General features: G+C 44.7%; 1 protein-coding gene across 4 annotated transcripts in view; it reads right to left on the bottom strand.

Annotated features, from left to right (window-relative positions):
* Positions 1-14957, bottom strand: part of RHOBTB3 (Rho related BTB domain containing 3) — a 36551-nt gene extending 21594 nt beyond the window's left edge. For all 4 annotated transcript variants that reach the window (XM_054810153.1, XM_054810157.1, XM_054810155.1 and 1 more), the window contains exons 1-3: positions 14645-14957; positions 14256-14472; positions 2030-2222 (exon numbers count right to left, since the gene is read on the bottom strand). In XM_054810153.1, the coding sequence (XP_054666128.1) occupies positions 2030-2222; positions 14256-14472; positions 14645-14646 (412 nt within the window). In that variant the 5' untranslated portion in view covers positions 14647-14957. The remainder of the gene's footprint in view (positions 1-2029; positions 2223-14255; positions 14473-14644) is intronic.
* Between the last annotated feature and the right edge of the window lie 116 nt (positions 14958-15073).

Below are 15073 nucleotides of genomic sequence, written 5' to 3'. Positions count from 1 at the left end.
TAATGTCACCCTTACGCTTGTTTAATTATTGTGGCCTGTCCGTGCAGGAAGCATGCACAGTAATGGAAGGGGAAAATTTCCACTGCAGTCCCAGCTGTTACAGGAATGCAGATACTGTGGAATATGATTTCACTACACGTATCTTACATATTTTTTTAATGCCAAAATAGGTATTTTTGAAGATTATGCCGGTTAACTGATAAAAATCTGTTAGCCCCCCGACTCCATTTTGCTTAATGCCAGTAAGAACACGCTGCCATGGATGTGCTTTCAAATGTGCCATGCATGCTCTACATTAATTTCCTCCGCTCAGACCTATGGATAACATGCAATAACACTGGGGCCGGGTTATTTCTTTTGGCAGCACCATTTGCTACTACAGAGGATTAAGATCTCAGTAATTTGTATGAGCAAACTGCTGTGTTCACACATACCTCCTAGTAACAAAAGGGCTCTGTGTGTGCACAGCAGTCGGCTCCGGCAGGTCCCAAAGCAAAACCGTGGCTGGAGAGCCTGACTTCTCCCACAGTCACATTATTTAGGGAAGAAGACAGGAGAAAAAAAAAAAAAAAGTGGAAAAGAAAAACGCCAGTAGCGGAGTCACTCAGATTGGTGATATCCTGTGCTTAAATAAAAAGTGTAAAAAAAGGTGGTGGGAAGACAAATATTAGCTTAGCAAGACCTTGCCTTTAGAATGGCAGATTTATTACCCTTGTATAAATCTGAGCATAAAAACATTTGATCATTATCACTGAATTACTAAAGGGAAGAAAATAAAGATTTAATTACTATGGAGTTCTTTCTCAGTCACTGGGCAAGAAGATATATAAATAGACCCTGGCAAAACTGAACATTACGTCCACAGAAGACACGCTTCATATAGCTTAACATTTCCTTCTACATTATAAAATAAACTTCTACATCTACATTCGTCATGTCCCTTACTCATACCAGGAAGGATGCTCAGAAACACTTGGTTTAGTCAAATTTGTAAAGTAAAAGACAACTCACAGGCTCAAGTTTCACGTTCATTGCTTTAGGAAAAGACAGTTTTAAAAAACAGGCCCTGTGACTAAACAGACCATATGAAAATAGGCACATTATAATATGTTTGGAAATACAGAATAAAGTTTTTATTTTTTTTTTTTATTGGTGCCTGTGGTATTCTTTCTGAACTTCATTTCCCTGATGCAAACAGAGAGGAGTTACTGATGCCTACCCAAGCCGTGAACACGTTCTCAGCAGCGCTGCCCTTGTCAGCCGCTGGACGCTTGTCAGTCCCCTCAGTCCTAACACAACTGCGCGACTGTGATTTTCATATTGATTAAACAGCAACAACAACAACTTCAAATATTCAGCGTAAAATCAATTTGCATTGTTCTCATAGCTGACAATTGATCAGCCTGGGCAGGGCATTGTGTGGACACATAAGCTATACCATAGCTATACCATGTCTATACCATAGTTATACCATGTCTATACCATAGCTACTCTGCCATGACAGGTCAACTCTGTTGATGTGGCAGCATGTGGCACTTTGTGGTACCCGAAAGGCTGGTGTGTCTGTTTATCCGATGACATTGCAGAGAATTTCAAGGCTTTTCCCATCCCCTCTCCAGTGGTTGAAAGCTGATGGACTGAGTTTTAATCTCATACACTAGAGATAAATTCATACCTGAGACACGACCAGAGAGAACTCGTAACCATAGGGTTCATCTCATGCAATCAAATGTACACTGCCTAATCTAAAGAGCTAGATTCAATCTTTGCCTGTGAGGCTCCACAAGAAGAGTCCTTGCAGAGGTAAAAGCAGGGTAGGATGCCTTTCATGCCCAGGGTTAATTAAGCATAATGTTCTTGCCAATACACCAGTCTACAGAACCATAATACATGCACAGATTACTGTCATCCTGACAGACTAATTGTTTCTGTTAGTAACCTGGAAAAACAACCAGCTTCTACTGAAATTACAGCATATCTAATTTCCAAGTGAGATTTTAACTATTGCTACAGGGGACTGGGTACATACCGTTTTTTCTTGCACCGATAGCAGAAATTATTACTGGAACTGAGCAGTGGTTTAATGCTTTTTTTATCATTGGGACATAGCTGTCCTTTAGTTCTTGAAATGAAGTCTTGTCGTTGACAGAGTATTTAATCACAATAATATCAGCTCCTCCAATGAGACTGCGAGAGGTGTACCAGTCACTGTCAAATATATCCTAAACAGAAAAAAAACACTGATCAAAAATTTCCTGTCTATAAAGGAAAAGGTGAACTATTCAATGTTCTTAATGCAAAACGTTAAAGAAGTATTTGTAACTGATAACTTATTTGAAGACGTGCAACAAAGAGCAGAATTCATGCTTTGTAATTTCCTTGTTTGGAGAACAAGTTGTTCATTATAATAAACAATAAATCTCTTTTATGAATTCAGGAATTCTTCAGGAAGAAGAAAAAGTAGGGATAACCAAGGAATATACTTCACAGGAAGTTTAATTAACTTAACCTTTACTCATTTAATTACTTAACTTTCTGATGTTTTCATTATGGAAATAAAAGCAGCTTCAGTGGTAGGGATTTGCAGCAATTCATACAAAACTATTATTTATGGCACCATTTTAGGGAAAGGGTTACACAGAACTATGCTATGTACCTATAAACCTTTAAATACAAGTTTCATCAGCTGTGTGTGATTTTTATCCGCTTCGCTAGACCTTCCATGTAGCTTTAACAACTCTTAATGTCTTCAGGATAAGGACTTTAATCGCATACCGAAACTTTCTTATTCAACTTCACATTCAATTTGTCATTGTTCTGTGCTATAAGACTTGCACTCTAAAATTATTTTGCATCTTGTTAATTTACAACTGTGCTGTATCCACATGTAATATACAGTTATTACTTGCATATTTGTCATGAGAACTATAATTTCAAAATTTCTGCTTTACCTAAAGGTAGCTTATAAATGCCAATGAAACCCATGGTTTTGCATATATACTCAATTGAAAACTCTTGATAGAAATCTGGAACTGGTCCAAAGAACTGAAAATCAGCTCAAAAAACTCAAATACTATGACCTCTTGGAACAGAGAGACCTTATTTTGGCCTTTCAGTACTTGAAGGAGGTTTGTTAGAAAACCAGAGACTTTTTACCAGGGTCTGCAGTGCCAGGCCAAGGGGAATGGCCTGAAGCTGCAGGAGGGGAGATGGAGATGGGATGTGAGGCAGAAATCCTTCCCTGTGAGGGTGCTGAGGCCCTGGCACAGGGTGCCCAGAGAAGCTGTGGCTGCCCCTGGCTCCCTGGCAGGGTTCAAGGCCAGGTTGGATGGGGCTTTGGGCAACCTGGGCTGGTGGAGGGTGTCCCTGGCTGTGGCAGGGGTGGCACTGGGTGGGCTGGGAGGTCCCTTCCCACCCAAACCAGTCTGGGGTTCTGGGATTCTGTAGCAGTCCTGTAAAGCATAAGGCAAAGCTAGAACTTGAGATCTTGGGGAAACAAAAAAAGGAAATTAGCAATGATGAAGTAAAGAAGATGTGGGAAGAGAAGTAAAAGAGCACAGAGGAAGTGAAAAAAGGGCAGGACTGAAAGTTTGGGTTGAGGAAGATCAGCGTGATTTTTGAAGAACAGGTCACAGAAATAAGCATTACAGATGGGAACTCGAGAAATATATAAAAGATTATTAATATCAACAAGTGAAGTGTGACTTGCATTGTCAATATAATTGGTTTTGATCACTTCAAAAGAGTAATTGTTTGAAATCCGTGGCAAGGTAGCTGCAATGCTCTCAAGTACAAGAGGTAGCACGAACGTGACAGAAGCGTATCAGTCAGTAAATATTTGCCTGAACTGTCAGTGCACATCATACCCAATTTAGGTCTTGTCTTTACAAAGAAATAAGTCAGGAAATAAACTTAAAGTTTAATAGGCATTCTCATTAATTTCTTTAATAGATGTTCTTCTTCTGTAATAAGAAAACCACAGACAATTAACAAATTATCAGGAACAGCTATTCTATGATTCACCATGTTGACAACAGTTTTAAGAGCACTGCTCTTGATATTTGTTTTTTCAGTCAGCTCAGTTGGAGACTATTATAATCCCAGGCTAAGGAAAAATCTCCATTAGTTTTTAACAGAATGATTTAGGCTGTGTTAAGAATATAAAGTTAACACATAAACACAGATTTAGCACCTCCAGCAGTAAGGCTAACAGCTACAGTGCTTTGAGACAGCCAGCTAGATGGCTGTTTGCAGAAGCTGATCACATAGTCAGGCAAAATTTGAGAATTTTCAAGGGACAGCTTTAATACATTTTAGCTGATTAAGATCTCAACAGAGAATTTTTAGTATATGTATACTAAATGTATTCATTTAACATGACAAAGCTTTAAGAGAAAAATACAATACAAACCGAAAAAATAGTATATAACAGTCGTTCTATGCTGGCAGACAGAAAGCACGCCTGTTCCTTTGCAATTTGCTTCTAGCTGCCTGTCTTCAAGCTCAGCCCAGGTTTGCACATGCCCATCTCTATCAGCTTGGTGACAACCAGCAGTATCACCAGCAACATCTAGAGCACACGTGCAGAAATACACAAGAACTCCACCGCAACTTTAAGAACTAATAATAAAACATGTTTATGGAACTGCTAACAGAATGTAATATGTATTTTTTTACATGTAATGATATGTTTGTATATGGTCCTTAGCTGCCTCCTTTCTACAATGGAGCTAAGTCTCCAGTGCATTATGACAGCACTTCATGATACAAAACAAAAAGATTTGGGGAAGATATCTAAGTTTTCGGTCAATATGAACACAGTTATTCCAAGGAAAGAACCAACTTTGACTCTTGAGTTTAGTTTCAGCATAGACCTAGTCCTGATCTACAGCAGAGAACAGGGCTTCTATCTACCAAAGTCCACCGAGCTGTGGCTCCGTCCTGACCGCAGCCCCACCAGCGGCAGAGGACAGGACACCAGGTATCTGATACACACCCAGACATGCACTCTGCTCTGGTCGCAGCCCTCATCCTGGCTCTCCAAGGAGCTCATCGTCCAGTAAAACACCAGCCTGGAAGATCCTCCATGCCCTAACGTCAACCAGTGGCAGGTCTAATGCTCTTCTCGTTGGTGGGAATCTCAACAGAGTATGTTAAAGTAGACTTGTGTTTGTCTGCATGTCTGTGCTCATGCATATAACATGACAGCATCTTAAGAGGTCAATATCATACAGGAAAGAAGCATATAGAAGGGTTTTTTACTAATGAAAATAATACTAATTGGAAAAGTAGTTGTGTTTTGGAAAACAAAACAGCACAAAAGAAAATACGACCATTACCTCACGTGATTCTCCACCCTCTTTTTACTTAGCCCAACTTGCCATTTTTCCATCTCTGTGGGCATGGGGAAATCTAGCAAAATCCTTATGGAAAACAGCTGTGTGAGTGCATGAATACACCTCTTTGTTTCACTATTAGGGGAAAGAAATCCTGTGAGAAGCTGGCGCAGGCTGTCACAGCTTCCCAGGTGTGTGCGGCACACATTGCAGCAGGTTTGTGGAGCTCTGTGCCTTTTGCCACTGCCCTGTGCCACCACTGTGTGTCCCTGTTAATCCTATCACAAAGGTTTTTACCGAAGTTTAGAAAGTTCTAATGGGGATGGACCCCACCTTCCCGGGATAAGGGACAGCCTGGGTACATCAAGAAGTGAGAAATGCAGAATGCCCCAACCCGATTTCTGTTATGCCCTCATATATTTGATTTAACACCCCCAAAAGCCCATTCTTGAGGACGGATGTTACATTTAAAAACACATAGGAGAAAGATGTTTCCAGAGGTCTTGTTGCAATTATTTTCATTTTGCATCAAGCATAGCATAGACTGCTCGGGTTGCTGCTCTGTTCTGGAAAAACCCTCCAAAAGCATCTCTGACAACAAAGGGTGGTTTGCCCAAGGCATCACTGAGACAGAGCATCTGGAGCCTCCTTGATTATCACTTTTAGAGAAGCTTTCATGCAAAAATGACAGAGGGAATTTCTTTTGATGATGAACAACAGTTTAGATCCAGGAATAACGTTAATTCCAGAGTCCCTCTATGAAATTTATGTAGCTGCTCATCATGCTGCCTGCTCTTGTCATTGCCCAAGACAGCCATTGACAAAAGGAAGAAGTAACTGCACGGCTAAGGTTATTATAATATGACCTTATTAATTATAATTATACTCCTGTCGTTATTCCTTGCTGGATTTATTAGAAAAAAGTGTCATTCTTTCCTTGCATGTCTCCATTATACACGTCTCACAATATATTCTTCTCATTAGTAAATCATACTTCTCAAGCATTAATGTTGAAAATAAAGCCTTCAGAGGCAATGAAGAACCAATTTTCCTACAAATCACATGATCCCTCGAGAGGACAATACTTGCTTTGTCAAAAATAATTTATGAATGCCTTTATGGAACAGCAGTGAAATCCACTGTGCCCTTGCAATGCCCACGCTCTTTCTAAAAGCTCCTGGTTAATGTCCCCATATCCACCTAGTCCAGCCCTTGGTCTGGGGCAGCAGCAACAGCAAACGCTCTCTGAGGGGACAAGGGAGCCTGGCCACCCCCGAGGACCTGGGACTTCCTCAGGATGCAAGAGGGTTGCACTGGGAATATTGGAAAGTTTGCCTCTCTCAAAGGATACATTTATAGACTCATCCTCCATTAACAGACACTTCTTTCCCCAGAACCTTCCCCATTTTTCAAGGTTTCTCTGCAATTTCTAATCAGTCAGGCCCACAGCAGAACAAATTTTGCAGGTGTGCTCTCCGTAAGCTACTAGTCCCCTGAACTTACTCAGTTAAGTAACATGCAGCATAGAGGGAAGTATCTTCTTCAGAAATCAAGAGAATTCAGACCACAACCCTGGAACGCCACTTTTGTTTTTCAGTCAAGGCTTTCCAAAACAACTTTAACTGGTTGAGCTGACCCCAAAAAAAAAAAAAAAAAAAAAAAATCAATGAACGCTAGTATTGTCCTGTGTTTTTCTCTCCTAAAATAATTTAATAATATTTGTAAAAAGCAAAAATAAAGAACACAGTGGGGAAAATAATTTACTAGGATATGATCACTTGTTATAAACTGCCAACTTGAGACAGCCAAAATGAGAAAGGACAATATACTAAAAAATGAAAAGCTGCTAGTGAGGGTTTTGTACTGAAGAAGTAGTATGACCAGATTTCGAGAATTAAGAAATAAAATTTAAAAGTGGATCAGATTCTTTTACCTTCAGATATGTTAAGGACCGTCCTGTCTAGCCAGCACAAGGAGCACAAGGATGTTGCTGCAAGGAAAAAGCCAGATAACAACACCACGGCTGATACCATGGAGATAAGAAAGCTCACAGGGACAGGAATGTTGGTGCGGCAAGAAAAGCAGATAGAAAAATGAGAAAAGAGATTCTTGAGAGGGAGAATTTAAAAAAAAAATAATAATATCACAGAACATATTTTCAAAATCACAGTATAGCCCAGGACAAGGCACTATCCAACCCCCAGCTGCTCTCTTTTCTTCTTTTGTAGCATTTCTGCTACTGGGAACATGATGATGTCAGTGATTCTCTAGAAACTAGGCAGGTTTTATAATCTAGGAAAAAACAAAAAAATTTCTGGAGGTATCATTCCCGGGGAGGGCGGGCAGGGGAGCAGGGTTGGGGGGGGAAACAACAACAAAAACCCCAGGTTGCTCACAGAGGAAGAAAATAAGGGACAGTGAGACCCCCAGCCCAGGACTGAAACACTCTTGTATCCTTATGGTACTGCTCCGAACAAGAGAGGAAAGAACAAAAGAGACAACGCAGGTAGGGGACACTGACAGTGTGTCATCCTTTCATTCTGCCACTTCTTTTCCAGCATCATAATTAAATGAATCATAACATGAATTATAGCTCCTATGTTATGCTTCATTCTGAAGCTGAGGAAGATACACTTGCCATCAGATATTACAAATTTTGCCTCCACTTTTTCTACAGTTTTCACTCGTACGTACGCAGAAGCATAACAAAATTCAGTATGAAGTAACTGCAGCTGCAAACTATGCACAAGCCAATAAAATGTCAACTCAGCCCCAAGACTGTCAAATCTTATAGAGAGTGCTAAATAAAGCAACCTTTTCCAAAGCAAATCTTAAAATTCATCTTGCAAATTACTCCTCGTAAGTTACTAGCTCCCATGCTGAAGTTTACTCCCCAAAAAAATCAGAAAAAGCGGGACATCCTAGTTCAATATGCTTTATGAGAGAAAACTTGAGCACGCATTAGCAACAGATCAGCTATTAAAATCACAATATTCAGCATGGATGTTAGCACACATGTATGTTTTCCCTAGTTCTTTATATCTCCTCTCATCCTGGGTTTGCATTTTTTTGTCGAAATGTTTTCCAGCAGCACAAATCACAAGGATGTTGGCCCACTTGTGTATGCATTCCCTGCATGTGGGAGGTATCAGCACGCAGCTCTCAAATTCAATGCAGGACACAGCAGGCCATAGCAAAATACTCAGTGACCAACACGGGAGATCAATGCTGTTTTGGAAACAGTGTCATTTTGCCCACGGGTTTTGAAAAGTCTGCTCCACCACTATCTCTACAAACCTGTGTCATCCGCATTAAGGATAACATCCTCCCGAAGTCAGCACTTCCATCCTGCACCCTGCAACTGCCGCAGGACAGAGAGCTTCTCACAACACGCTCCTGCTGTTTGCATGTTGGCAAACACCAATTTATCCGTGTAATTTTCTAAGCCAGAAAAGATCAAATACTATAATATCCGCATAGGCGGTTAAAATATTTATAGAGCTGCTGTTTGTAAGCAGCAGTCCCACAGCACGTTGGAGACACCATTCTCACGTGTCTGTCTGTAACATTGGATGGGCAGTGCCTTGGGGAATCATGCCCAAGAGGCCTTCCTTCCTTCTCTCCAGCGTGGCAGCCACATTCAGTAAACCTCAGCTTAGAAAATACCATGCTGTCATGGCAGTGCTGCTGCAGTTTCACCAACCATGTCCACAGCAGGATGATGCCACCATGGCAGCGTTCATAGCATGGTCATAGAATCCCAGAATCCCAGACTGGTTTGGGCTGGAAGGGACCTCCCAGCCCACCCAGTGCCACCCCTGCCACGGGCAGGGACACCCTCCACTAGCCCAGGTTGCCCAAAGCCCCATCCAACCTGGCCTTGAACCCTGCCAGGGAGCCAGGGGCAGCCACAGCTTCTCTGGGCACCCTGTGCCAGGGCCTCAGCACCCTCACAGGGAAGGATTTCTGCCTCACATCCCATCTCCATCTCCCCTCCTGCAGCTTCAGGCCATTCCCCTTGGCCTGGCACTCCCTGCCCTTGGCACCAGCCCCTCTCCAGCTTTCCTGGAGCCCCTGCAGGGACTGGAAGGGGCTCGAAGGTCTCCGCGCAGCCTTCTCTTCTCCAGGCTGAACCAGCCCAACTCTCTCAGCCTGAGGTCTCCAGAGCAGAGGTGCTCCAGCCCTCGCCTCATCTCCGTGGCCTCCTCTGCACTCGCTCCAACAGCTCCATGTCCTTCTTGTGCTGGGGACCCCCGAGCTGGACGCAGCACTGCAGGGGGGTCTCAGCAGAGCGGAGCGGAGGGGCAGAATCCCCTCCCTCGACCTGCTGGTCACGCTGCTGGACACGCAGCCCAGGACACGGTTGGCTTTCTGGGCTGCCAGCGCTCATTGACTGCTCATGTTGAGCTTCTCGTCCCCCAACACCCCAGGTCCTTCTCTTCAGGGCTGCTCTCCATCCATTCTCCACCCAGCCTGCAGTTGTGCTTGGGATTGCGCTGACCCGTGTGCAGGACCTTGCACTTGGCCTTGCTGAACTTCATGTAGTTCTCACAGGCCCATCTCTCCAGCCTGTCCAGGTCCCTCTGGATGGCATCCCTTCCCTCCAGCGTGTCGACCCACCACACAGCTTGGTGTCGTCAGCAAACTTGCTGAGGGTGCACTCGATCCCACTGTCCGTGGCACCGACAAAGATGTTGAACAGAGCCAGTCCCAGTACCGACCCCTGAGGAACAGCACTCCTCACTGGTCTCCACTTGGACACTGAATCATTGACCTCTTTGAGTGTGACCATCCAGCCAATTCCTTATCCACCGAGTGGTCCATCCATCAAATCCATGTCTCTCCAATTTAGAGACAAGGATGTTGTGCGGGACAGTGTCAAATGCTTTGCACAAGTCCAGGTAGATGATGTCAGTCACTCTTCCCTTCTCCACCAACGCTCTAACCCCATCATAGAAGGCCACCAAATTTGTCAGGCATGATTTGCCCTTAGTGAAGCCATGATGACTGTCACCGATCACCTCCTTGTTTTCCATGGGCCTGAGCATAGTCTCCAGGAGGATCTGCTCCATAATCTTGCCAGGCACAGAGGTGAGACTGACCGGCCTGTAGTTCCCTGGGTCTTCCTTGTCTCCCTTTCTAAAAATGGGGGTTATGTTTCCCTTTTCCAGTCAGTGGGAACTTCCCCAGGCTGCCACGACATCTCAAATGCAGTGGCAAGTGACTTAGCCACGTCATCCACCTCTTCCCTCAGGACCTGCGGATGCATCTCATCAGGTCCCAGGGACTTGTGCACCTTCAGGTTCCTTAGAGGGTCTCAAACCTGATCTTCTCCTACAGTGGGCGGTTCTTCATTCTCCCAGTCCCTGCCTTTGCCTTCTGTGACTTGGGCGGTGTGGCTGGAGCCCTTGTTGGCAAAGACTGAGGCAAAAAAGCCATTGAGTACCTCAGCCTTCTCCATATCCTGGGTAACCAGGGGCTCCCGTTTCATTCCGGAGAGGGCCCACATTTTCCCTCTCCTTCCTTTTATCGCTGACATCTCTATAGAAACTTTTCTTGTTGCCCTTGATGTCCCTGGCCAGATTTAATTCTACCAGGGCTTTGGCTTTCCTAACCTGATCCCTGGCTGCTCCGACAGTTTCTCTGTATTCCTCCCAGGCCACCTGCCCTTGCTTCCAGCCTCTGTAGGCTTCCTTTTGTGTTTGAGTCTGTCCAGGAGCTCCTTGTTCATCCATGGGGGCCTCTTGGTGTTTTTGCCTGACTTCCTCTTTGCTGGGATGCATCGCTCCTGAGCTTGGAGGAGGTGACCCTTGACTACTAGCCAGCTGTCTTGGGCCCCTCTTCCCCCCAGGGCTTTGTCCCATGGCACCCTACCTAGCAGGCCCCTGAAGAGGCCCAAGTCTGCTCTCCTGAAGGCCAGGGCAGTGAGCTTGCTGTGCGCCCTCCTCACTGCCCTGGGGATCTTGAACTCCACCATTTCATGGTCTCTGCAGCCAAGGCTGCCCTTGAGCTTCACATCCCCTACCAGCCCCTCCTTGTTGGTGAGAACAAGGTCCAGCATGGCACATCTCCTCGTTGGCTCCTCTATCACTTGGAGAAGGAAGTTATCATCGATGCATTCCAGGAGCCTCCTGGATTGTTTGTGGCCTGCTGTGTTGTCCCTCCAACAGATATCGGGGTGACTGAAGTCCCCCATGAGGACCAGGGTTTGTGAACGTGAAGCTGCTCCCATCTGTCCACTCGGTCTCCCTGGTCAGGTGGCCTGTAGCAGACCCCCGCTATGATGTCCCCTGTCCCTGCCCTCCCTTTGATCCTGACCCATAAGCTCTCGGTGGCTGCTCACCCATCCCCAGGGGAGCTCCACACACTCCAGCTGGTCACTGACATAGAGGTGACACCCGTCCTTCCCTGCCCTGCCTGTCCTTCCTAAAGACCCTGTACCCTTCCATCCCAACACTCCATAGGAGGCATCCCACCATGTCTCCATGATGCCCATGAGATCACAGCCCTGCAGGCATGCGCACGGCTCCTACTCCTCTTGTGTTCCCCATGCTATGGAGTTTGCGTAGAGGCATTTCAGTTGGGCCCTGATGAAGCCGACCAACTGGCTGGAGGGGCTGGAATTCCTTTGAGCTTCTTCACCGCTGTTTCCCTGTTGGTTCCTATTGCCTCAGGAGCCCCTGGCTCATCTCCGTAGGACTTCAAGTGTGCTGCAGTGTGTCCAGCATGTCTCTGAGTTACAGGCTGAGGGCCCTCGCTGGCATCCTGTCCCTCCAACCCTGGCATGTCATCCCACAACTTGCCGCAGGCAAGCCTGATATTATCTCCCTCCCCTTTCAAGCCTGGTTTAAAGCTCTGTCCAGACCTTTCATGTATCTCCAATCCATCAGTGCATGGGCACTTTGGCAGCTTCTGAAAAACCTTCCTGCAGCCCCTTCAGAGAGACATACAGCACATAGTAAGATGTCCAATATCATAACATAATGGGGAACCAAAGACAGCTAAGCTGTTGACCCCTCCTGCAGACTCAAAAAGTTGAGCAATGTCCTGGGCTGACAAAGACACGTGCAGCAGCAGATCCCACCACGAGCAAATTCACCCTGTACCCCAATCTATCTCATGAAAAGGTCCCCCCAAGCACTGGGAAGCTCCACTTGGTAAACTTGGATACACACTGCTTTTCCAGGCAGCTGTAGAGGACAATGAGCAGCTGGGCACCCTCAAGTTTGAAGACTCATAGCTATCATTTGCCAAGTTTATGTCTAAGAATGGCTTGCCTTACTCATGTGGATTTAATCTAAGTGAGATACAAATCTCAGGTAAAATGTAAATTGACCATTACATTATGCTTAGATGATAGAGATGGAAATAATACAAGGCCCACCTTACCACCACGTCTATGTTTTAGTAACGTGCAACAGGGATCCTTCTCCGTGAAGAATATGACTTGAGGCAATTGTCCTCTACCATTTCCCCAGGCTACCAGAGGAATAGTCCTGAAAGGAGCACCATCTCTTAGCAAACCCCAAGCATCCAGGCAATGGAGAGCAATCCTGTTCTGCCTAACCCTAGCAAGGAGACGGCTTCGGTCAGAACAAATAACCTCCTGTAGAGTCCAGTCCAGCTATCTATCTGAGATGTCTTCTACTAAGCGAAAAGTGCAAATTGTTTCTCATCATTCCAGTAATAAATCTCCTGTTCCTTAAGCTAAGAAAGGAAAAAACAAGAGGCCTCAGAAACATAATGCTCCAGACAATAAAAAGTTAGCTTTTTCAAAGGCAAAAATGATATGGTCTCCAGAACTGAAGAACCTTGTTTTGTAGAGGAGCAAATGCAAATAAGACAACATAAACACACATGAACTGCGTCTCTGATCTAGGTCCTTTGCTCGCCGTTCTCCAGCTATCCCCGCCTGCCTTCCCACCTCCCTTACCAGCCGCCAATCCTCCGGAACACCCTTTGAAGTCCTACAGCCTTAATTTACATTCAGGAGCTTTTACTCCTTGCTGCACTCCAATGACTCCAGCAAACTGCACGTGCAGGTCACATGCGGCTTCCAAGATTAAAACCAGGATCCCCCAGTGCACCTGAGCTGCTGCCTGCATGTGCAGCTGACAAAAAGAGCCTGACAAATAAGAGAACAGATTGATCACTAAACTGGACCATTCCATTTTAAGATTACAAACTTCTGATTATGTATTTCCGGAACTGTCAGGATTCCTGCAGATTCAAAAAAAAAAAAAAGTTTCCTTTACAGAACTGCAAAAAGATACAATTATGGAGCTGAAACTGATTATTGTCTTAATTTGTAAAAGCTGCTAAGCTTAATTTTTTTAAGGCTACTAAGTAGTCATTAAATGTTTTAATTTAGATCATCAGTATAATTTCTTACATAATCATTGATCTGCTCATACTGATAACTAAGTTATCTCACTAACTAAAGTGCTGACAACCTGGAACAGTGCCAAAATCCTTTTTATTTACCTTCTGATAAAGAAAATAGTGTTAAGTTGTGATTATTCATTATAATAAAAGTAAAATGATTCCATATGCTGTATTTTGCAAGATATTAAATCTTATAATCTCTCACTTTTCAAAGCTGGAAAACTGACTGTGTTTTCATTTTTACAGAAAAAATATGTTTTGTTTTACTGTAGATAGATATTTGGAAAGACTGCTTATGATGCAGTGTCACAAAAAAGGAGTTCTTGTTTACCTCTGGATTATCTTCAATAAAGTTTTCACTCAACAGCACAGTTGAAAAGATCGCCTTCCTGCAGAGGAGGCGGGCGGCAGCTTGTTAATGAGAAACTTTCTGTCGCACCTTTGACTTTGCAGCATAGTAATTTAAAATTAGGATATGTTTTCATTGGATTAAAACAGCTAACACTGTTAAAAAGACTGAGACGGATGCCTTACCCAGACAGGACAGTCATGTACCACCAGTCTGACATTTCCAAACACACAAGCTTGATAATCGGTACAAACTGGGTTTCCGACGTGACTGGCAGACAAGCTGCTGTCGATGTGGGAAATGAGAGCACTTCTCCCGAGATAGCTCCAGATCAGGCTTGGCTGCTGATTGTCCTCAGAAAACCCGTCTCTCTCATTCCCAAAAGCAACAATATTAACTGACCTAAAATAAAAATAATGAAGACAAAGCTATGTTAACAAAGATGAAGGGCAAAGATAAGAGAAAAAAATCCCCTTAAACCAAACATATTAATTCTTTCGAATTCTCTTCCCTCCCTAGATTTTAACATGCATACCCCACCCCCACTCCCCGTAATCAACAGCGAAACACATACATGATCTCAAATCCAACAGCAGGAGGAGAGCGAAGCGGAAAAGAAAGCTTGAAACGCTGCTTGCATTACAGATCCCCAGCTGGCTTGGCTTTTTATTTGCTGGTGTCTATGCTCAGCCTCGCTGCTGAGACCTCCGGGGCTCCTGCTGCATTCCCTCGCCTGCGGCCAGTCTGGCTAACTTGGTGCCGGCTGCTCCGGGCGATGGACCGCAGCCGCACGCCGGAGCTGCAGCAGCAGTCGGAGCAGCAGCCGGAGCAGCAGCAGCAGCAGCAGCAGGAGCAGCAGACCAGGCAGTGGTGGCTGCGTTGCTCGGCGGCTCTAGGTGAACTTGAGGCATAAGGCAAGCGGCCGGCCGGTCAGTCGGTCACGGCCATGGCATCCTGACGTCAGATATCAGGAGCAGAGCATACGCAATGGGCAGAGCGAGCT

This window comes from Grus americana, chromosome Z (genome assembly GCF_028858705.1).
Source record: "Grus americana isolate bGruAme1 chromosome Z, bGruAme1.mat, whole genome shotgun sequence".
NCBI lineage: Eukaryota > Metazoa > Chordata > Aves > Gruiformes > Gruidae > Grus > Grus americana.
This window is presented reverse-complemented; position numbering and strand designations above follow the sequence as displayed.